Raw genomic sequence first — 24,872 nt, 5'->3', positions numbered from 1 at the left:
TAAGCGGGCCATTTCTCTAAATCCATCATGGCAGTTCATAATAAAATGCTCATGTTGTTTCATAATATTTTATTCTTCTTTTTAGCCCGGGGAACTCAAAGATTGGTTTGTTGGTCGAAGTAATGCACAGGGAATAGACCTAAATCGAAATTTTCCTGATCTGGATAGGATTGTCTATGTCAACGAGAGAGAAGGAGGTCCAAATAATCATTTGTTGAAAAATCTGAAGAAAGCTGTGGACCAAAATCTAAAGGTATAAAATATTTCATTCAAAATATTTGAGGGGTTGCTGCCTTACCTTCTGGTCAGATGGAAGTGGCCCTTTAGGTAGTAAAATGATAAATAGTAGGCGATCTGTCCAAGGCTTTACCAAAAAAACTTAACAGAGACTCATTTTAAAATAAAATTCTCCTCTCTTTCAAAGGTTTTTATAACTACATATGTCAGAGCAACTGGTCTGTTGTCATTCAGTTCCTTGATATAGGGCTTCTTCAGCACTGGTACTCATGACTGTATCTCAAACAATCCATCTGTTAAACTACTGAAGTTTGCAGATGATACAACAGTGATTGGTCTCATTTGAGACAACAATGGAACCAACCTACAGATGGGAGATTGATCAACTAGCCTCATGGTGTGATCAGAACAGTCTGGAACTGAACACACTCAAACCTGTAGAAATGGTGGTAGACTTTAGGAGAAACCCTCCCATTACAACACTAGACCACTCCATATCAACAATAGAGACCTTCAAATTTCTAGGTTCTATCATATCTCAAGACCTAAAATGGTCACCTAATATCAAAAATGTCATCAAAAAAGCACGACAAGAAATGTTCTTTCTGCACCAACTCAGGAAGTTCAAACTGCCCAAGGAGCTGCTGATACAGTTCTACAGAGGAATCATTGAGTCTGTCATCTGCACCTCTATAACTGTCTGGTATGGTTCTGCAACCCACCAAGACAGACACAGTCTTCAGAGGATAATCAGAACTACAGAAAAAACAATTACTTCCAAACTTCCTCCCATTGAGGACATGAGTCAAAAAGAGGGCTGTGAAAATATTTAAGGACTCCTCACATCCTGGACATAAGGATTTTGTCTGCATGAGTCAAAAAGAGGGCCGTGAAAATATTTACAGTCCCCTCCCATCCTGGAGCTACCCAGAGTCCTCCAGGAGTTGGGTGGCATATAAATTAAATAATAGATAGATAGACAGACAGACAGACAGAAAGACAGATAGAATGTTTCAATTCCTACCTTTAAAACGTCGCTATAGAGCACTGCACAAGAACAGGTTTTTTTCCAAAACGCCATCACTCTGCTAAATAAATAATTCCCTCACCACTGTCAAACTATTCACTAAGGCTGCATTACTATTAATTACTATTAGTCTTCTCATCATTCCTATCATCCATCTTCTCCTACTTATGACTGTATAACTGTAACGTTGCGTGTATCCTTACAATTTATGTTAATATTGATTGTTTCCTGATTGCTTATTTGAACTCTATGACAATCATTAAGTGTACTTCATGATTCTGGACAAAAGTACAGTGATCCCCCGGTTATTGCGTCCCCGACCATTGCGAACAGGGTAATTTGCGATTTTTGAACCCGGAAGTCAAAACACCATCTGCGCATGCGTGCCCTTTTTTCTATGGGCACGCATGCGTAGATGGCGCCAGGCAGATCAGCTGCTGGGCGGCTTCCCTGGGTCTTCCCCCTCCTGCTGGCGGGAGGGCGAAGGCCCCCCCCCAGCACCCGCTCGTTCGCCCTTCGCCCGGGAAGTTCGCCAGGAGTCAGCGGAGAACGGCGCGCCTGCTTTAAAACGATCGGAGCTTTCCAATGAGTCCCGAAGACAAACGTCAAACTTCCGCGTTTGTCTTCGGGACTCATTGGAAAGCCGTGCGGGTGTTTTAAAACGTCGCCGCCGACATGGGGGGCTTGCTAGCCCCCCCCCAAACCCGGGTTGGGGGTTCGGGGTGTGTGCTAGCGAGCCCCGCATGTCGGCGGCGACGTTTTAAAACACCCGCGCGGCTTTCCAATGAGTCCCGAAGACAAACGCGGAAGTTTGACGTTTGTCTTCGGGACTCATTGGAAAGCTCCGATCGTTTTAAAGCAGGCGCGCCGTTCTCCGCTGACTCCTGGCGAACTTCCCCGCTTTAGGAGTCAGCGGAGAACGGCGCGCCTGCTTTAAAACGATCGGAGCTTTCCAATGAGTCCCGAAGACAAATGTCAAACTTCCGCGTTTGTCTTCGGGACTCATTGGAAAGCTGCGCGGGTGTTTTAAAACGTCGCCGCTGACATGGGGGGCTTGCTAACACCCCCCCAAACCCGGGTTGGGGGTTCGGGGGGGTGCTAGCGAGCCCCCCATGTCGGCGGCGACGTTTTAAAACAGCCGCGCCGCCCCCAATCGTCGGCTCCTCGCTAGCGCTGCGGAAGTTAAAAACACCATCTGCACATGCGCAGATGGTGTTTTTACTTCCGCAGCGCTACTTCGCGAAAACCCGCTCGTTGCGGGGGGTCCTGGAACGGAACCCTCGCAACGAGCGGGGGATCACTGTATATTTTCTTTTATGTACACTGATAGCATATGCACCAAAAGCAAATTCCTTGGGTGTCCAATCACACTTGGCCAATAAAGAATTCTATTCTGTTCTGTTCTGTTGGTCTGGTCTGGTGGTCTGGTCTATTCTGGTCTATTCTGGTCTGATCTGGTCTGGTATTTCCCTGGTGGCCACTCTGCCTGCAGTGTCTGGTCCTCTCATTGAAAGTTTGGGAAACTTTGAGAATGCTAGATTTTGTCAAATGTCTTTGGGGAAAATATTTAGACTGTAATCATAGAGGATTTTCAGCACTCTAAAAAGAAAGATGGGTCGAAAAGCTCAGTAAATTGCATGCCAGCAGGCGTTGCACAGTGGCAGTTGTGATTCATATTTTGAGTGACAGGGAGCCCTAGCAAAGGGATGAAATAGCCACATGCGGCTCCCGAGCCATGGGCTGCAAATCCCTGGGCTAGGAACTAGGAGACAGTGAGTTCTTGTCCCTCTTTGGGCACAAAGCTTGTTGGATGATCTTGGGCTTTTCACTTTCTATCAGCTCTAGGAAAGTGGCATGGGCAAACACCTCTGAAAAATATTGTCAGGAAAACTCCAGGAAGATGTCCAGGCAGTCTCTAAGAATCTGATACTATTGAACAGAAGAAAAAAATTGTTATGAGATTGTAGTAATCATGTACACAGAAATATGATTTCTGAGCAAAGCTTTTCCAAACTAAGAAGTTCTATGTGAGCTGAGAAGCCTCCTGCTTGTACAGCTGCATTTATTCTTATAGCAAATTTCTTGTGTACACAATTACAATGATTGACCTACCCCAAAGATAAACTAGTAAAGGTTGATATATAAAGAAACCTCTGAGTCATGCAGACAGGTCATGTCAAACAAATAGGTGAACTCATGGGAGCTAGTTTAACCTTTGCTCTTAAATAGAACAATAGAATAATCTGTACTCTAAATAGAAGAGCTAAGCAAGTAATCTGTACTCTAAATAGAAGAGAGAGAGAGAGCAAGCGAGAGAGCAAGTCAATTTTAACCAAAACAGGCATTCCCTATCGTTGACAATAATTGACTACAGAGAATACCTTATGATACTCATAAATAGTCATTGTAATCAGATAGGCAGGAAAAGCTGCAGAAGAAAGCAATATGAAATATTAAGCAACATAATACCACTTAAATCTTCCCATAATTATAACCCTTGTGCCATCTGATTAAATACACGCCATAGAAATCACATTTACAGAGCGGACGTGTTCCACGGATGTCTCAGCTTACAATGATCACATGTAGGGCAAGACATCACCTGTGAAGTCAACCAGAAAAAGGTGGAATATAACTCGTTTGCCCTTTGTCTTTCACTGCTTCTGTTTTTAGTACAAAATGGGATCTATGAAACACCTAAGTGAACTGATCAGTGTTGCCATTTCATATCCTTGTTTGTTTATTTGTTTGTCCAATACACAATAATACAGAATGAGGGTTATAGAGGATATAATCAGGTAGAATGTATTAAAGGGAGAATAGAGGAGAAAATAAAGGAGTAAAATATAACTATGAGAGAATAGCAGAAAAAGATATAGGGATAGAAGAGAAGATATAGGAGATATAGGAGAGACAATAGGACAGGGGATGGTAGGCACTCTAGTGCACTTATGTACGCCCCTTAATGACCTCTTAGGAACTTGGTGAGGTCAACTGTGGATAGTCTAAGGGTAAAGTGTTGGGGGTTAGGGGATGATACTACAGAGTCTGGTAGTGAATTCCACGCTTCGACAACTCGATTACTAAAGTCGTATTTTTTACAATCAAGTTTGGAGCGGTTAATATTAAACTTGAATCTGTTGTGGGCTCTTGTGTTGTTGTGGTTGAAGCTGAAGAAGTCTTTGACAGGCAGGACATTGCAGCATATGATCTTGTGAGCAATACTTAGATCATGTTTGAGGCGTCTTAGTTCTAAGCTTTCTAGACCCAGGATTGTAAGTCTAGTTTCGTAGGGTGTTCTGTTACGGGTAGAGGAGTGCAGAGCTCTTCTGGTGAGGTATCTCTGGACATTTTCGAGGGTATTAATATCAGAAATGTGGTATGGGTTCCAAACAGATGAGCTATATTCTAGGATGGGTCTGGAGAAAGTTTTATAAGCTCTGGTAAGTAGTGTGAGATTGCCAGAGCTGAAGCTATGTAGGATTAGATTAACATCTCTTAAAGCCTTCTTGGCAAGGTGGTTGCAATGGGCTTTGGCATTTAAGTCTTTAGTTATTAGTACTCCGAGGTCCTTGACTGAGTGGGGATTATCTGTGATAATTTGTTTATTCAGTTTGTATTTGGAGTTTTGATTCTTTTTGCCGATGTGAAGGACAGAGCTTTTGTTGGTTGAGATTTGGAGTTGCCACATGTTAGACCAATCAGAAACAGAGTCTAGGTCTTTTTGATGGTGTTGAAGAGTTTTACATCGTCTACAAAGAGAACACAGTTGCTTGTGATGAGATCGCAAAGGTCATTGATTTAGAGAATGAAGAGCGTTGGTCCCAGAACACTACCTTGGGGGACACCGCTTTTAACAGGGACAGGGGTAGATATGGTGCTTCCTATTTTAACCACTTGTTTGTTTGACAGGAATTCTGTAATCTATCTGTGGAGGGATCCTGAGTTTGAGTTTTAGAAGTAGTTTGTTGTGGACCACTGAATCAAAGGCTTTGGAGAAGTCAATATAAATTGCATCTATAGATTTTCCTTGATCAAGATGAGTTGTCCATATGTTTTTGCAGTGGAGGAGCTGCAGGTTGCAGGACAGTTTTTTCTGAATCCAAATTGTTTGTTAGAGAGCAGATTATTAGTTTCTAGGTGGAGAGTAATTGATTGATTTATAATTGATTCCATGACTTTACATGTGACACAGCATAGTGATATTGGTCTGTAGTTATTGACAAGAGAGGGGTCTCCTTTTTTGAAGATGGGGATGACCATAGCTTTTGACCATAGTTTGGGAAGTGTGCTGGTTCTGAAGGATTTCTCAAAGATTATGCTCAGTGGTTCAGCTATAGCAGAAGAGAGGTTTTTTTTAGGAAGTGTGCACATAGGCCATCTGGTCCGACTGATAGAGAGGGTTTAAGGTCATGTAATGCTTTTTCAACTCGGTCTTCACTGAAGTCTATTTGGGTTAGGTCATTGAGAGAGTTTGTGGTGCGGGAGATGAATTTGGGGGATGAGCCATTGCTATTGACAAAAGACAGAGCTTGACAAAGAATGAGTTGAGGAGGTTAGCTTTGGATGAATCATCGTGACATTCTTTGTTGTTGGATCCTTTGAGAGGTGGGATAGGTCTGTCCTTGAGTTTGTTGTTGACAAAGTTGTAGAAGGCTCGATTGGATTTGGAGCGTAGGAGGTTTTCCTCTTATATGTATCCAGACTCCAGTTGCCACAGCAAGAGCAGAGAGGGAGGAATTTTGTAAAAGAGGAAATGGCTGAAAAGAGATGATTGTCTTATTATTCCTCAAGTCCAGGGGTCCCCAGACTTGGCAACTTTAAGATTTGTGGACTTCAACTTCCAGAATTCTCCAGCCAGCTATGCCAGCTATGCTGGCTGGAGAATTCTGGGAGTTGAAGTCCACAAGTCTTAAAGTTGCCAAGTTTGAAGACCTCTGCTCTAGTCTGCTCCCTTCTTCTCCCCTTTATTATTTTTGTACCAGATAGAGTCAAAATGGGAATGGTAAGAAGTATCAGAATAGAAGATAAACAAGAAAGATTAGTGTTCTGTTGGGAAAACAAGGGTGGCTAAGAACTGAGACAAGACAGTTTCCAAGAGAAATCCCTTTATTAGAGTAACAGCTAACCAACAACAAGAACAGGAAATAACTGGCAACTCTCTTTCTGTCAGCTGCTATTTATGATGATGATGTTCATCCATCATGTTCGAAGAGGACCTTGACATCTAATGGGTTGTGGGCTGTACATGATGTATTCGCAAGTTGTTGGTCAGGCCTTATACGGGCACAAATTGGGCAGACATATGTGGGCACCATTGTTGCAGCATTTGCAGCTCTGACTTTGTGGAGTGCTCACTTCTCTTTTGCTATGAATGTTCTTCTGGCCTCAGATGTCTGGCAGCCTTGGTGTATTAGCATACGCCATGTTGGTCAATCTTGTGCCAGGGTTTCCCAGGAGGAGGTGTCAATATTGAGAGACTTGAAGGAGGCTTTCAAAGTGTCTTTGTATTGCTTCCTTTGTCCCCCATGCAATCGCTTTCCTTTAGACAGCTCACCATAGAGGAGCTGTTTAGGGATGTGATGCTCTGGGATCCTAGCAACATGACCTGCCCAGCATATCTGGGCTTTCATCAGCAGGGGGGGAATTGATCGCCAGGCTGCTCTGGAGAGGACCTCAGTGCCAGGCATCTTATCCTGCCACCGGATCCTCAGAATTCTATGGAGGCAGGTCATATGGAAGTGGTTCAATTGCCTGGCATGTCTCCTGTATACAGTCCAAGTCTCACTCACTGTCCTCATACAACAGGGTAGTTAGCACTACTGCTCGGTAGACTTTGAGCTTTGTAGCAAGGCTTACTCACGTTGGTTCCAATGTTGGTCATTAGTCTGCTAAATGCAGAGTTTGCCTTGGCGATTCTTCAGTTGACTTTAAGAGGGTGCTGGCAAGGTATGTAAATTGGTCCACTGCATGTAGCTTTTACGGTGATGGTAGGCTCAGCCGAATTCAGCTGTTGCTTATCAGTAGGAAGATGACCATTAGACCTGAGTCGCCAGTGTGCAGGTCCATGGCTACAGCTCCCAGTGTATCCACACCTATACCTTCATCGCTCGCCCATAGCCACAGGACTTTTCAATAGTCAGCCTCACCCTCTCTTCCCAGAGTCCATCTTGCACAAATAGCAGGACCAGAGTCGACACAGTTGGAGATGGGCTGGGCACAGTGGTTGACGAGGTAAACTTTCATGTCTTGCCGTGCTCTTAGCATACCACATTGCTTGCAGAGACTGCCTTCATGACTGTTGTCCTATTCTAGTAGCTTTCATCCACTCAATCTGCCGGAATCTGTCTTCACATGCTCAGGATAGACAAGTCCCTATCTCACCAAAGGTCAATGACCCAACGGCTAATCTCAACCTGGTTTGGCCAGCCTGTCAAAGCTGTTGCCCGGAGTGTGGCTGCTGCACATGCTACAGCTACTAGGAGCCACAGTGAGAGCTAAGTGACAGGTGAGGACCAAAGGTGAACAAGCTGCCCTAAATGCTGCCCGAAAAGGACACAACATGGTCTACACCAGAGGTACTACCCTCCCTGAACACCTCATATACCTCCACTATTTATACAGCAACTGCCAAAAGGACAACCAATAGCAAGTGTTTATTTTCTCACCCATTGGGTGAGACATGACAACTCAGTTGGTGGGAAAATAAACACTTGCTATTGGTTGTCCTTTTGGCAGCTGCTGTATAAATAGCGGAGGTATATGAGGTGTTCAGGGAGGGTAGTACCTCTGATGTAGACCATGTTGTGTCCTTTTAGGGCAGCATTTAGGACAGCTTGTTCATCTTTGGCAGCTCGTTCACTCAATGGGAAACATTCCCAGGTTGTTGGGCGTACACCTAGAGTTGGGTGACCTTCCAGAGATGTCTAATAGTGTTCCATGTTGTGAACCATTTCATTGCAGCTTTTCATGTGACAGTAGAGAAGATTGACCATTATGCCACGTGAAGAGATGGATCATCACAACATCTGAATGAAGAACCTTCTTAGGGATAATACCCTCCAGCCCTAGCACTCCTCCCCAAATTCCTATGTAATTATATAATTCCTATCCTTCTTTTCTGCTACTACGTAAAGATTTACTGGAAATCTGGGTCTCTGATAACTATCAGATGATGGGCATGAGAGAGAACACTATTGTATGATTATATCATATGCATATTGCAATAAATAATACCTATATTTGCACAATAATTAATCTGTTTATTGAATTCAGATACTCTGTTGAAATATTATACAATAAAGATACACATTGAATACCTACTATATGAAACAAGTCAATTTTATTCCATTTTGCATCCCAGGGCAAATTACTGGAAACTGATGAACATGTTCTACAAAACATGTGCAGTATTCTAATGAACTATATTTTTTCTGCTATAGCTTGCACCGGAAACAAAAGGTGTGATCCACTGGATAATGGATATTCCCTTTGTACTTTCTGCCAATCTTCACGGTGGGGACCTTGTGGCAAATTACCCATACGATGAGACTCGGACTGGTATGTATTGTAAATCCAAGGCTCAATAGCTTTTAAGTTGTTGGGTAATCATTTGTCTGAAGTAATGTAGGGTTTCCTGCCTAAGCAGGGGGTTGGACTAGAAGACGTCCAAGGTCCCTTTCAACTCTGTTACTATTACAGTCATACCTCATCTTACGAACCTAATTGGTTCCCGGGGGAGGTTCGTAAGACGAAAGGTTCGTAAGACGAAACATTGTTTCCCATAGGACACAATGTAAAGTCAATTAATCCGTGCAACAACAACAAAAAAACCCGCACAAAAACGCTGCCGCCCGGCTGTCACCTTTTAAAACAGCCCAGGGGCTTCTCAGCGGCTTCCCGAATGCCGAACGCCAAACCCGAACTTCCGGGTTCGGCTTCGGGAGGCTGCTGGGAAGCCCCCCGGCTGTTTTAAAAGGTGACAGCCGGGCTGTGGGGCTTCCCAGCAGCCTCTCGAACCCCGAACCCGGAAGTTTGGCAAAAGTTCGGGGTTCGGGAGGCTGCTGGGAAGCTGCGCAGCCCGGCTGTCACCTTTTAAAACAGCTGGGGGGCTTCCCAGCAGCCTCCCGAAGCTGAACGCCAAACCTGAACTTCCGGGTTCGGCTTCGGGAGGCTGCTGGGAAGCCCCCCAGCTGTTTTAAAAGGTGACAGCCGGACTGCGGGGCTTCCCAGCAGCCTCCCGAACCCCGAACCCGGACGTTCAGCAAAAGTTCGGGGTTCGGGAGGCTGCTGGGAAGCTGCGCAGCCCGGCTGTCACCTTTTAAAACAGCTGGGGGGCTTCCCAGCAGCCTCCCAAAGCCGAACGCCAAACCCGAACTTCCGGGTTCGGCTTCGGGAGGCTGCTGGGAAGCCCCCCGGCTGTTTTAAAAGGTGACAGCCGGGCTGTGGGGCTTCCCAGCAGCCTCCCGAACCCCGGACCTGGACGTTCAGCAAAAGTTCGGGGTTCGGGAGGCTGCTGGGAAGCTGCGCAGCCCGGCTGTCACCTTTTAAAACAGCCGGGGGGCTTCCCAGCAGTCTCCCAAAGCCGAATGCCAAACCCGAACTTCCGGGTTCGGCTTCGGGAGCCTGCTGGGAAGCCCCCCGGCTGTTTTAAAAGGTGACAGCCGGGCTGTGGGGCTTCCCAGCAGCCTCCCGAACCCCGAACCCGGACATTCAGCAAAAGTTCGGGGTTCGGGAGGCTGCTGGGAAGCTGCGCAGCCCAGCTGTCACCTTTTAAAACAGCCGGGGGGCTTCCCAGCAGCCTCCCAAAGCCGAACGCCAAACCCGAACTTCCGGGTTCGGCTTCGGGAGGCTGCTGGGAAGCCCCCCGGCTGTTTTAAAAGGTGACAGCCGGGCTGCGGGGCTTCCCAGCAGCCTCCCGAACCCCGAACCCGGAAGTTTGGCAAAAGTTCAGGGTTCGGGAGGCTGCTGGGAAGCTGCGCAGCCCAGCTGTCACCTTTTAAAACAGCTGGGGGGCTTCCCAGCAGCCTCCCGAAGCTGAACGCCAAACCTGAACTTCCGGGTTCGGCTTCGGGAGGCTGCTGGGAAGCCCCCCAGCTGTTTTAAAAGGTGACAGCCAGGCTGCGGGGCTTCCCTGCAGCCTCCCTATCCCCTAACACGGAAGTTCGGCAAAAGTTCGGAATTCGGGAGGCTGCTGGGAAGCCCCCCAGCTGTTTTAAAAGGTGACAGCCGGGCGGCGAGGCTTCTCAGCGGCCTCCCGAACCCAAACTTTTGCCGAACTTCTGGGTTCGGCGTTCGGGAGGCCGCTGGGAAGCCCTGCCGCCTGGCTGTCACCTTTTAAAACAGCCGGGGGACTTCCCAGCAGCCTCCCAAACGCCGAACCCGGAAGTTCGGGTTTGGCGTTCATAAGACGAAAAAAGTTCATAAGAAGAGGCAAAATTTTTCTGAACCCCGGGTTCGTATCTCGGGTTGTTCGTAAGACAAGGGGTTCGTATCTTGAGGTACCACTGTATATAGCTTTGGTCAGCTTGATGGCTGTGCTGAATTCTGAATAACATGCCGAGAGCCACATTCCCAACATGGACATATTCAATTTCCCTGTTCATTATTTTAATTAATTTATCTTTTGTATTATTTATAAATTTTAATTTAATCTCTTTTTGCCTGTTATTGCAGACTTTCCATGATAAACTATTTTTTTTTAAAAAAAATTGGTAGAGAGGCAGGCTTTTCCCCAACACTTATGTTGTAGTTTTCTAAACAGAGAAACATTCTCTCTCCCCTCCCTCTTTAAAGCTGGAAAAATCCATAGAAGAAGAAAGGAAAAGAACCCTGGAGTAGATTTCAGAGGCATAATAATGAGAACAAGATTATACCATTCTTCGTACTTAGTACTAATTTTACAAATGTTATGTTAATGTAGTTTTGTTTTAGTTTGTTTCATGTGGCTGAAACAGCTTATAAGGAGATTTGTATCTCAACGTGCCTGTTCGCATTAAACACTTTCACACGAAGCTTTTGTCATAGATAATCTTGACTGATCATCTTGAAATGATCTAGATTCAGAAAATTAAAGTTGACCTACATTCTCTGTTTTTCTTCCCATCTTTTATTATGTGTTTACTAATTTCTTCCCAGGAAGTGCTCATGAATACAGCTCTTGCCCAGATGATGCTGTTTTCCAAAGCTTGGCACGAAGCTATTCATCTTTTAATCCAGCCATGTCAAACCCAAATCGGCCACCATGTCGCAAGAATGATGATGACAGCAGTTTTATTGATGGGACAACTAATGGTGGTGCTTGGTATAGCGTTCCAGGAGGTTTGTGTTGCTGAAATACATTTTAACCTTATACTTACAGTATATCAGAGTAGAACTGAAAGTCAAATATGACTTAAAAGTGCACACGTTGATAGAGCAGATAATTTATTAAATTCTGTAAACATCACAGAACTCATAGAGTTGTTGCCAGAAGGATTTACAGGCTGTTGGTGAGGTTGCTCTGTTGCAGAATGATCTAGACCAGAGGTCTCCAACCTGAGCAATTTTATGAGGTGTGGACTTCAAATCCACACCTCCTAATCAGTGAAGGGCTGCAATTTTTTCTACTACCATACTGTAGGCGTGGCTTATTTTGTGAGTGTGGCTTGCTGGCCATGTGACCAGGTGGGAGTGGCTTGACAATCATGTGACCAAGGGATGGCTTAAACGTCATGTAACTGGCTTAAAGGTGACGAACTTGACATCACACACGTCATGGGTTTGAGTTAGGGTCAGGGTGCCTGGCCTCTCCTTGCCTCAAAGAGATACAATTTCCCTATCTACTGTATTTACATCCCTATCTGAATATCCAAAATATACTATTTAATTCTATGTATGTATGCCATATATGTACTTACATATTACACACAGGCACACAAAAATACATATGAAAACACATACACACACACACACACACACAGCTCTTCTAAAATTATACACATTCGACCTCATTGTAATAGGAAAAATACCCAGAGCCCAGAAGGGAAAAAAAGAAAAAAATTCAAATTTTTTCTACCAATTCTGCGTACCTCACCATACCCATAGGAGCCCATCACTGCTCGTAATCCACACCTCATAAAGTCCCTACCTCACAAAGTTGCCAAGGTTAGAGACCTCTGATCTAGACAAAGCTTGTCTAGATCACCCTGGTGGTATTTCAGGAGTATATAAACAGCTAGCAGTAGTAACCAAGTGGAGGCCTTAGTATACATATTAGCAACATTGTTAAATAGCCTTGAAGGGTCATTAGTCACCAATGCTTATTATTCTTAAATAAAGTGATATTCCATGTTTTTGTATGGAAATATATAAATCTCCGTCTGCTTATTTATTTATTAAATTTATATGCCACCCATCTCATTTTAATTATTTATATAGTTCACATTTTATAAGGTATCCAGAGTTCCTTTAACTTTGGGTAACTTGCAAAATGAGAACCACTGAAACAGTTAAAATTAACAAGGAGCATTATAATGCTACTGAGGCAACTTTACATTCTGTTAGAATTATTGTTCCAATATAGTTTCCATAACTTGTTATGTTGAATGTTTTCTGAATGGCATATTTTTTTAAAAAAATCTAGTGATCCTCAAGTGATAAGTGCACTAGGAGTCAAATGAGATTATATTGTCCACTTCAGTGTAGCTGTTAGCTGCATTGCTATTTCTTCCATCCTTTAAAGTAGCCTAAGTAATGAGATCTTCATGCTACAATATAAGTATAAATGTAGGGCAAATATAGAAGGGAACTAAGGCAAATTATAGAAAAAGAGAGCAGTGTGGCAAATATATAAAAATACATAAAATTGGAAAGTATAAACTTGGAAAGAGTGGCCACATATGATTAAAGTGCTGGTTGTCTGTATCCTAAAATAGTTAAAAAGAACAACAAATTTCAAGAGGTACAGCAGGGACAAAATGCTACTGGTTTGGCTCGGTACAGGCACACTGGTAGTGGTGGTCACTGGTAGTTTGGAGAACCAGTAGCGGAGGCAGCATGAGACTCTGCCCATCACCATTTTCCTCTTTTAACTCTCTGCGCATGCACATATGCAAAGTCTTCTGTACATGCGCAGAGTGTGAAAAAGCACGCTTGAGAATTGATAAGGAAGGTAAGTGGATTCACTGCTGAGGTGCAGCTATTCTGTTTATATATTCCGATCCTTTAACTTAACCAGACATAGGAAAACAGGCTGATTTATATAATAATAATAATAATAATAATAATAATAATAATAATAATAATAATAATAGGAATTGGCAAAATCTCCATCTGTCAATTGCAAAAGGCTGCTTTACTGGGATCGGCAAACATAATTCGCCGCTACATCACGCAGTCCTAGGTGCTTGGGAAACGCCCGACTGGGGATGAAATACAAAATCCAGCATAGTGATCTTGTTTGCTGTGTTGTATTGACATAATAATAATAATAATAATAATAATAATAATAATAATAATAATAATAATAACAACAACAACAACAACATTATTATTGTTGTCATTGTTATTATTATTGTTATTATTATTTATTAGATTTGTATGCCGCCCTTTTCCGAAAACTCTGGGCGGCTCACAGAATAAGTTGTCTAGGCTGGATAATTTTGTATTTCATTGAATATAAATAATATTTTTGCTGGTGTTCTATGCACAGAGTTAAAAGACTTACCTTTTAATAGTTTTGAAATAGCATCTTAAAGAATCAATTTGTTTATCCAGGAGCAGTGTTCCCTTTAAGGCACGCAGTGCGCTATAGTGTGGTTTTTAGCACTCAGCGTGGGAATTTTAAATTCCAGCACAGAGGACCTTCCCCATACCTCCTCCTTTGGTGGTGGCGGCCAGGGCCAAGGCTGCGCCGGCTCTGATACCTTCCCCCGCAGCGTCAGAGGAGGTGTTGGCCTACTCCCCTACCACTGCGCTGGGGGCTGCCCCCTGGAGCTGGGGGCGATGGGCCCAGGCTCGGCCTACTCGGCCCCGAACTCCACCTCCTCCCCTGCTGCCACACTGGGGGCTGCCCCCTGTAGCTGGGGGCAATGGGCCCAGGCTCTGCCTACTTGGCCCTGAACTCCACCTCCTCTACCCCCGCCGTGCTGGCCAGCAAAGCTGGCTGCCCAGGAAAGTGGCACACTTTTTAAATGTGCTGCTTTCCTGGGCAGCCAGCCGCTGTGACAACAACCTCAGCAACAGTGCCGTGATGGGCGCTGACACCGAGAGCCCTGAGCCTGCTCCAAGCATCAATGCGTCTACTGAGGTGAGCCGCACAGCGGCGGTGGGAGGCAGAGCCAACGGGAGGGTGTGAAGGCAGTGCCCGCTGGAGAAGCGGGGAGAAAGAGAAGTGGAGAGAAAGAAAGAAAGGGGAAAGAGAAGGGAAAGAGATGGAGGGAAAGAGAAGTGGAGAGGAAGGAAGGAGGGAGGATAGAGATGGAGAAAAGGGAGAAAGAGGGAGAGAGAGAAAGGGAGGAAGACAGGAAGGAAGGAAAGAGAAATGTAAAGGGAGGGAGGCAGGAAGAGAGAAAGAAATAGAGTGAAGGGGAGTGAAAGGGAAGAGAGGAAGGAAGAGAGAGAGGAAGAGAGAGATAGAGAGATGGAGAAAGAAAATCAAAATCTAGTTTGAAACTAACTCAACTATTTAAGTGGCATTTTGATACTTAGCAGAGTTGCCCCATTCTGAGGTCACTGTTATAGACCCACAGTACAGTATTTTATTTTGAAATTCTCTGAGGCAAAATATGGTGAGTTTTTTAAAACTCAAAATTTATTTACTGCAGATTAAGATCAGCAAAACAATATCAATCATCCAATTTCTTAATATACTTTAATTTTCATGTCTCTCAGCTGCGTAAAAACCTTTGGTAGCTTATAATTTAAAAGAAAAATAACAAATATCAAAAGAAAAACGCAGGCTACTGAAAAACAACATGGTTTCTTCCCTTTGGCAACAATGGTAGAAATTTGAGGAGGGATGATTGATTATTAAATATGGATTGACTATGGAATGATGGTAAAAGATATATTTAGATGTTGTTTAACATAGAAACATAGAAACATAGAAGACTGACGGCAGAAAAAGACCCCATGGTCCATCTAGTCTGCCCTTTTACTATTTCCTGTATTTTATCTTACAATGGATATATGTTTATCCCAGGCATGTTTAAATTCGGTTACTATGGATTTACCAACCACGTCTGCTGGAAGTTTGTTCCAAGGATCTACTACTCTTTCAGTAAAATAATACTTTCTCATGTTGCCTTTGATCTTTCCCCCAACTAACTTCAGATTGTGTCCCCTTGTTCTTGTGTTCACTTTCCTGTTAAAAACACTTCCCTCCTGAACCCTATTTAACCCTTTAACATATTTAAATGTTTCGATCTTGTCCCCCCTTTTCCTTCTGTCTTCCAGACTATACAGATTGAGTTCATTAAGTCTTTCCTGATACGTTTTATACTTCAGACCTTCCACCATTCTTGTAGCCCGTCTTTGGACCCGTTCAATTTTGTCAATATCTTTTTGTAGGTGAGGTCTCCAGAACTGAACACAGTACTCCAAATGTGGTCTCACCAGCGCTCTATATAAGGGGATCACAATCTCCCTCTTCCTGCTTGTTATACCTCTAGCTATGCAGCCAAGCATCCTACTTGCCTTTCCTACTGCCCGACCACACTGCTCACCCATTTTGAGACTGTCAGAAATCACTACCCCTAAATCCTTCTCTTCTGAAGTTTTTGCTAACACAGAACTGCCAATGCAATACTCAGATTTAGGATTCCTTTTCCCCAAGTGCATTATTTTACATTTGGAAACATTAAACTGCAGTTTCCATTGCTTTGACCATTTATCTAGTAACGCTAAATCATTTACCATATTACAGACCCCTCCAGGAATATCAACCCTATTGCACACTTTAGAGTCATCGGCAAATAGGCAAACCTTCCCTACCAAACCTTCCCCTATGTCACTCACAAACATATTAAAAAGAATAGGACCCAGAACAGACCCTTGTGGCACACCGCTTGTAACCTGTCTCTGCTCAGAATACTCGCCATTAACAATAACTCTCTGATGTCTATGCTTCAGCCAGCTTGAAATCCACTGAACTATCCAGGGATTAAGTCCAATCTTCACTAATTTATCTATCAGCTCTTTATGTGGAACCGTATCAAAGGCTTTGCTGAAGTCCAGATAGGCAATATCCACGGCACCACCTTGATCCAACACCTTTGTGACATAGTCAAAGAACTCAATGAGATTAGTCTGACACGATTTGCCTTCAGTAAAGCCATGCTGATTTGGGTCCAATAAGTTATTGTTTTTTAGATGCTGATTTATCCTCTTTTTGAGTAGAGTCTCCATCATTTTAACTACAACTGATGTCAAGCTAACTGGCCTGTAGTTTCCAGCTTCTTCTCTACTGCCCTTCTTGTGGATAGGCACAACACTGGCCATTCTCCAATCCTCAGGAACATCTCCTGTTAACAGGGATTGGTTAAACAAATCAGTCAGGGGGGTAGCAATGACAGATCTGAGTTCTTTAAGAACTCTGGGATGGATGCCATCTGGACCCATTGCCTTATTTATCTTTAATCTTTCAAGTTCTTCTAAGACATCGGCTTCTAAGATCACTGGAGCTGAATCCGTACAGCTGGAAGCAATGCTATATCCCTCTATAGTATTATTTTGTAAGGTGTCCTTTGAGAAAACTGAACAGAAGTAGCTATTGAAATGGTCAGCGATCTCCTTATTCCCATTAATGCATGTATTATTCCCGGTACTAAGCTTTGTGATGCTGCAGTTTTTCTTCTTCCTATCACTAATATATCTGAAGAAGGTTTTATCCCCCTTCTTTACAGATTTTGCTATTTCTTCCTCTTTTGAGGCTTTAGCAGCATATATTATCTGTTTCGCCTCCTTCTGTCTCATTTTATACACCTCTCTATCAGCTATACTTCCAGACTCTTTATACCTCCTATAGGCAGCCTTTTTTTCATTGACTATAGCCCTTACATCATTGCTAAACCATAGCGGTTTCTTCTTCCTTTTACCTTTAGTTACTTGCTTTACATAAAGTCTTGTGGCTTTTAAGATGGCCTTTTTTAATACAGTCCACTGGGTGCTCGCTCCTGCCATTTTATCCCTCCCCTTTAATTCATTATTTAAATATTCCCCCATTGCATTAAAATTTGTTTTTCTGAAATCCAATACTTTGGTTGCAGTATAGGATTGCTCACAATCAGTTTTTACATCAAACCACAAACATAGATGGTCGCTGCAACCTAAATTTTCTCCCACCTTGACCTCTGAAACCCGATTCCCATTTGTAAAAACTAAATCTAGAATATTCTCCCCTCTAGTTGGTGTCTTAACTAGCTGTGCCATAGCTGCTCCTGTAAAGGCCTCTACTATATTCTTACTTTTGCATGTAAGGGCACTGGGGATATTCCAGTCAACATCAGGCATGTTGAAATCACCCATAACCACAATATCTCCCTTTACTGCCATTAGGGTAATCTCATCCACCATCTTGTTGTCATGTTCCTCAGATTGCCCTGGAGGCCTATAGATCACCCCAATTCTAATGACAGAACCGTCTTTATTTTGCATGCAAATCCAGAGGGTCTCCAGATCTTTACATGTATTTTGAATTAGTATTGTTTTTAGACTTTCTTTAACATAAATGGCTACTCCACCTCCCCTTCTCTCTATTCTATCCTTCCTATACAGTGTATATCCTGGTATGGATATTTCCCATTCATTGGAATCCTTAAACCATGTCTCAGTTATGGCAACCAGATCCAAATTATCTCTAGATATTATGGCCATTAACTCACAGAGCTTGTTGCTCAAGCTTCGAGCATTCGTGCACATTACCCGAAGAAGATTAGGGAGTATTAGAGTATTAGGAACATTAGGGAGTATTAATTCATAAAATTGGATTAGAATTTTAGAACTATATATAATTACATAGGTAAAATTAATGGAAGATACATAGGATAAATAATGGGTTTATGATATGTACTGTATGATTTTATGAGTTTGCATTATGAATTTAAAATATACTTGGAAATGTAGAAGATTGATGAAAGTTAATAATAGTAAATACTAAGTGCCTGAAAATTAATTGAGCTTGGAAATATTGAATGAAATTATAGCAAAGTAAATATGGAACTACAGTAGTACCTCTAGATACGAGCTGCTCCACATGCAAGTATTCTAAGATACGAGCCACGAGGGGAGAGAAATTTCTTTTCGAGACCCGAGCTCAAATTCGGGATATGAGCCGAACGTCCACTAGGTGGCGCAAGAATCCTTGCTTCTGGTTATCTTGGAGGGGAAAAACAAAGTCTAAAGCCATTTGTTCCAGATACGAGTTGTTCGACATACAAGCTCCCTTCTGGAACGAATTAAACTCGTATCTAGAGGTACTACTGTATATTAATTGATGCATTTATTTATTTATTTATTTATTTATTTGTTTACTTACTTACTTACTTACTTACTTACTTATTTACTTATTTAGACTTCTATTGCCGCTCAGACACTATACTTTTCCTCCCACACCGAAAAAAAATTAGAGGGAACACTGTCCAGGACGACTATTTAACTAAATCCTATTAAAGTAATCAAGAATTAGGTAGCAAATGAAGAGATATTATAATATGAACTAGAAACTTTAAAACTCTGAAATTTTCTACTTCGTATTAAAATCAATTTTAATAAAGTACATAACGTTTGGTCCTAATCAGCATTAAAATTGTATACATTTCTTTTATGTAATAAAGCCCCTAGCACATAAAAATGTGATACATTTATCAAATCAGTTAATTAGACTAAAGACATATCAATATTTAAAAAGGCAAAATAATAACATTTGTTATAACATTTCCTTGTTCAATGTTTCAATGTTCAATTTATTGCGAAAGCAATCTTTTTTCATATGATAAAGCAACAAATTATCATTTCATAATTTTTATGAACTAATTAATAAAATATAGCAATGTTTACAATTCCATGGATTTTACTTATAAGAAAAAAAATGGAATGGATGAATCTACCATTTTAGTGGGTTTTCCTTCATCATTTAACATATTGTTCCAATGTAATAAAATGGTTCCTGATTCTATAAATTCATGCTTCTTGGTATGTTAACTGATGTAAGCATTATAATATGTAGAAAATAAATCAGAACTCATGTTAGTTTATTCTGTACATGAAGCAAAATAAATTACAACTTGTTTCCACCCATTGGAAAAACTTATATTTAGGAAAAAAGAAGTTATAAAGATTTATTATTTCAGAAATGTTACAGGTGAAATCAAGAGATTTTACATACCTGTTTTGTCATCATTATTATTGGCAGGTGGGAAATACATTTAGGCCCACTTTCTTTCTTTTCTTGATTTCTAGCATAGTGATAAACAGCTGTACTTGCACCTTCACAATCAGGGAGTCTTCAAAGACTATTATAGACATTCTAAACCATATCTGGAAACTACACACACAAAGTGCAGTAATGGATTAACAGCCATGCAGAAAAGGATTCCACCCTCTTTTTTTGTTTGATTTTGAATCTTGATTGATTTTGACTGATGAACATATATAAACAGCTATTATGTTGTCAAATGTACTGAACAGTGTCTTTACCATGGGTAAGTCTCCATTTCATAATTAGCACGGATATGCTGTGTTTTTAGAAATTGCAAAAACGTCCATTTCAAAATTCTTGGTTTTCGAGGCTTCATCGGTCATGATATTATTATCTGTTATTAACTCATTTTACCTGGAAACTGTTGTATTATAACTGGAAATTCTCTGACTCCTAAGTAGGATTTTTAACGACAAATACAGTAGTACCCCTAGATATGAGCATAATTGGTTCCATAAGGGAGCTTGTATCTCGAGGCAACTCGTATCTGGAACAAGTTGTTTTTCCCCTCCGAGATAACCAAAAGCAAGGATTCTTGCGCCACCTAGTAGATGCTCGGCTCGTATCCCGAATTTCAGCTCGGAACTAGAACAGAAATGTCTCTCCCCTCCTGGCTCGTATCTTGAAATGCTCGCATGTAGAGCAGCTCGTATCTAGAGGTACTACTGTATATATATATCATGTGTGTGTGTGTGTGTGTGTGTATGTGTGCGTGCGTGTGTGTTAAATGTGGTATAATTACAGCTGGGATTGCAATTCAATCAGACTTTGGTCTGAAAACTTATTACCTTCCCTGAAGGTCTTGTAAATAAACCAGTATATGTGTACCATCACATATATCGGGCTTTAATTTTCTACAGTACACATCTATTTATTTTAACTGATTCCAATTAATTATTTCCACTTAACTTTAATCTGATATGCTTTAGACCCCACGGCCTATTAAACGTCAATTTCTGTATATGTAATTACATAGGTATGCAAGACTTCAACTATCTCAGCAGCAATTGCTTTGAAATCACAGTGGAGCTTAGCTGTGAAAAATTCCCTCCAGAAGAAACACTGAAAACCTATTGGGAGGACAACAAGAATGCACTTATCAGCTACATTGAGCAGGTAATATTTTCCTGGGGAACAACGTTAGGACATTTGTTGACTGTCAAGTGTTATTCTTAGTTTTGAGTGATCATAAGGCTCATTGCTTCATCATTTGAACTACAGCTTTACTCCTTCAAATGTTCACGTGTCCTATTTCAAACACACAGACATGCAGTTGCTAGGTGATGGTAGCAATTTGCTTAAGATGGTATGGATAAACAGCAGATAAGCAAATAAATGTCAACAGTGTCTCTTGGAAACAAAGCTTGTTTAAGTAATTTTGCTTTAAACAGGAAGATGGAGAAGAGAGGTTCAGAGGTTCAAACAGTCAAGCCAGTTCCTTACTCAGTCCAAAGGTGAGAGTTTCTTGTGTGAGTAGAATATACAGAAAAAAACCCACAGGAAATTGGATTTCCAATAGAGAAGCAAGGCCGCCACTTAAATCAGTCTAAAGCCATCTGTCCTAGTCTAGACAGTCACTCCCTTGCTTGCCAAGGAGCCTCAATGAGAATCTTTACTTGCTGAATCTGAAGGTGTGAAAACTGTATCTTATCTGTTCCAACTATTATTATTATTGTTGTTGTTGTTGTTATTATTATTATTATTATTATTATTATTATTATTATTATTTGTATGCTGCCCCTCTCTGTAGACTCTGATAATGCCTATATTTGATCAGTCTCAAGTGATTCATAGTTGCTCTCTTTGTGAGGTTCACCTTCTGCTGGCTCGGTTGAAGGGGCTTCTTCAGATTCAGAGTCACCTGAATCCTGAGCCATGACAAAATGTAAGGAAAGTATTGTCAGTTTTCAGAAGTCAAGGTCAGACAGAATGGTGATGTCTGAATAAAGTAGACTCAGAGATGAGCACTACAGGTTTCCTATCTTTATAGTAGGAAGCGATTTGGGGTGGCGTAGGAAGCTTTTGGAGAGGTGATTTTGGGAGCGAGATGGGGCAAAGGAAGCGATAGGCTAGGGGGGATTTTGGCAGCAGGATGGGGCGGCTGCGGGGAGCAGAAGAAGCGGAGGACTAGAGGGGAAAGTGGCAGGAAAATGGGGCAGCTCCTGTGTTCCCCACCTTGGGACTGCAGGTGCAAGCAAAAGGAGGCAGGGAATCCCGGCGGGGGTGGCAAGCAAATGGGAAATCCAGGCGGTGGCAGTCACAAGGCAGGGGAATCTCTGCAGCACTAAGAGAGCGCACACGCAGTAAGAGAGTCCACACACCTGGGCTCGGGTTTGTAAGGTGAAAATGGTTCTTAAGAAGAGGCAAACAAAACTTAAACACCGGGTTCGTATCTCGAAAAGTTTGTATGAAGAGGCATTCATAAGATGAGGTATCACTGTACTAACTTCAATAGGAAGTTAATAGTGGTGAATCATTCTAAGTTCTTATTTCTCTTTTCTTTTGTAAATCTATTATTTAGAGAAATATCAAGACTTTCTGTGTTTTATTTTTAAGATACACCGAGGAATAAAAGGATTTGTTCGAACTCTTCAAGGTAACCCGATTGCTAATGCCACAGTTTCTGTAGAGGGGATAAACCATGATATTATATCAGGTAAGTATTCATATGTACCATGTCGAGACATATGATCAATGTTGATACATGGATGAATATAGAAATATCCTTTTATATTTTCTTGGTGTGTGTGTATTTTCTTGGGATGTGTGTATTTTTTGGGTGTGTGTGTAGAATGTTCCTTGCATATGATTTTGAAAAGCAAAGAATACGTCAGTAGAAAAATTGCAAAAATGATCTTAGTCTTTCTTTCCACTGAGGAAAACTTCTAATGGCCAAAATGTTCTATTTCATATGGATAGGCATCACCAAAGAGGAAAGTAGTACAGTATTTCCACTTCTAACCTGTGTGTGTCCCCAGGTTTTTAAAATAAACGTTGGACCTAGAAAATGGCATCATTAGACATCTAGAATTAGCCAAATTTCCTATTTCATTCAGGATGAAATCTGAATCTCAGCCCAGAAATTCAAATCATTTTATCTTCAGTTAACTATAACCGGAAGGCCACAATTTAATAGAACTACTTTTAATGGTCGAAATGTTAAAAGTGGCCTCTTATGAAAATAAATGATTATCAAATGTCAGCCAATTGGTGACTAAAATCATATATAGCAGATCTGATTAATAGAGAGAAAGCAACTTTATTTGAATATATCCAATTCTGAAACAAAATGTAAAAAGTTATTTTCAGTTTCTTTTATATAGCAGTTCAGCATGGTAAAGAAAGCCATGCTATGGATTCCAGTAAAAAGACATTTTCTTTCCCTTTCCAAACTTACTCTTATTTATTTATTTATTTATTTATTTATTTATTTATTTATTTATTTATCGATTGATTGATTGATTGATTGATCGATTGATTGATTGGATTTGTATGCCGCCCCTCTCCGCAGACTCAGGGCGGCTAACAACAGCAATAAAACAGTATATAACAAAATCCAACACTAAAAACAGTTAAAAACCCATATAAAAACCAATCATACATACAGACATACCATGCATAAAATTGTAAAGGCTTAGGGGGAAAGAGTATCTCAGTTCCCCCATGCCTGGCGGCAGAGGTGGGTTTTAAGCAGCTTTCGAAAGGCAAGGAGGGTGGGGGCAATTCTAATCTCTGGGGGGGAGTTGGTTCCAGAGGGCCGGGGCCACCACAGAGAAGGCTCTTCCTCTGGGTCCCGCCAAGCGACATTGTTTGGTTGACGGGACCAGGAGAAGACCCACTCTGTGGGACCTAACTGGTCGCTGGGATTCGTGCAGCAGAAGGCGGTCCCTGAGGTAATCAGTTGCATCCTAAGATTCTGATTAGAAAACAAACCAGATCAAATATATTTCAGTGCCACAAGTATATTCTTAAATAGTGGCATCTTTCTGTTTCTTTAGCAAAGGATGGTGATTACTGGAGGCTGTTGGTACCTGGAAATTATAAAGTGACAGCTTCAGCACCTGGCTACCTAGCAATCACTAAAAAAGTGGCTGTTCCCTTCAGTCCTGCTATTAGGGTAAGTGGTGCCATTTTTGCATTTAACTTATAACGTCAATGCTATCTTAACATTTTTTCTTAATATTTTGTGCATCAAGTCTCATTGGAACTCTGTGAAACATTTTCAGTATTTCTTATGTGGAAGATAAAAAAAGAAAGAAATAGAATAGAAAGGAATAGAAAGGAAACAAGCCACCCTGAGTCGGTTGAGAAGGGCGGCACAGAAGTCTAAATAGTAATAATAATAATAATAATAATAATAATAATAATAATAATAATAAAAATAACAACAACAACAACAACAACAACAATAATAATAAAAACAAAAACAGACCATTAGAACAAATGCTATCAAAGTCAGAATTGAAAAGTCCACAGATGATCCAAATTGCAGACTCTGTAAAGAAACAGACGAAACAATCGATCACATACCCAGCTGCTGCAAAAAGATCGCACAGACTGACTACAAGCATAGAAACGATGCTGTGGCACAGATGGTCCACTGGAACTTGTGCCAGAACTACCATCTACCAGTGGCAAAGAATTGGTGGGATCATAAGCCCGAAAAAATGATTGAAAATGAGCAAACAAAACTATTGTGGGACTTCCGACTTCAGACTGACCGAATTCTGAAGCATAACACGCCAGACATCCTGATTGTGGAGGGGGAAAAAAGTATGGATCATCGACATTGCAATCCCAGGAGTCAGCAGAATTGAGGAGAAGCAGCTAGGGAAATTAGTGGAATATGAAGATCTAAAAATGGAGCTGCAACGACTCTGGCATAAGCCAGTGAAAGTGGTTCCAGTGGTCCTTGGCACGCTGGGCGCAGTGCCAAAGGATCTCAGCAGACATTTGAAAACCATCGGAATTGACAAAATCTCAATTTGTCAATTGCAAAAACCACTTTACTGGGATAGGCAAACATAATTCGCCGCTACATCACGCAGTTGTAGATGCTTGGGAAGCGCCCGACTGATGATGAAATATGAAATCCAGCATAGTGATCTCATTTGCTGTGTTGTATTGATAATAATAATAATAATAACAACA

The 24,872-nt window shown here is 41.6% G+C and overlaps 1 protein-coding gene across 1 annotated transcript in view; it reads left to right on the top strand.

Moving 5' to 3' along the window:
• Positions 1–24,872, top strand: part of CPE (carboxypeptidase E) — an 84,919-nt gene that overhangs the window by 51,561 nt on the left and 8,486 nt on the right. Inside the window, exons 3-8 of the mRNA XM_070757257.1 lie at positions 86–253; positions 8,707–8,824; positions 11,402–11,584; positions 20,698–20,837; positions 22,278–22,377; positions 23,720–23,838. Of these exons, the coding sequence (XP_070613358.1) occupies positions 86–253; positions 8,707–8,824; positions 11,402–11,584; positions 20,698–20,837; positions 22,278–22,377; positions 23,720–23,838 (828 nt within the window). The remainder of the gene's footprint in view (positions 1–85; positions 254–8,706; positions 8,825–11,401; positions 11,585–20,697; positions 20,838–22,277; positions 22,378–23,719; positions 23,839–24,872) is intronic.

Source organism: Erythrolamprus reginae, chromosome 7 (genome assembly GCF_031021105.1).
Source record: "Erythrolamprus reginae isolate rEryReg1 chromosome 7, rEryReg1.hap1, whole genome shotgun sequence".
In the NCBI taxonomy this organism is placed as follows: Eukaryota; Metazoa; Chordata; class Lepidosauria; order Squamata; family Dipsadidae; genus Erythrolamprus; species Erythrolamprus reginae.
This window is presented reverse-complemented; position numbering and strand designations above follow the sequence as displayed.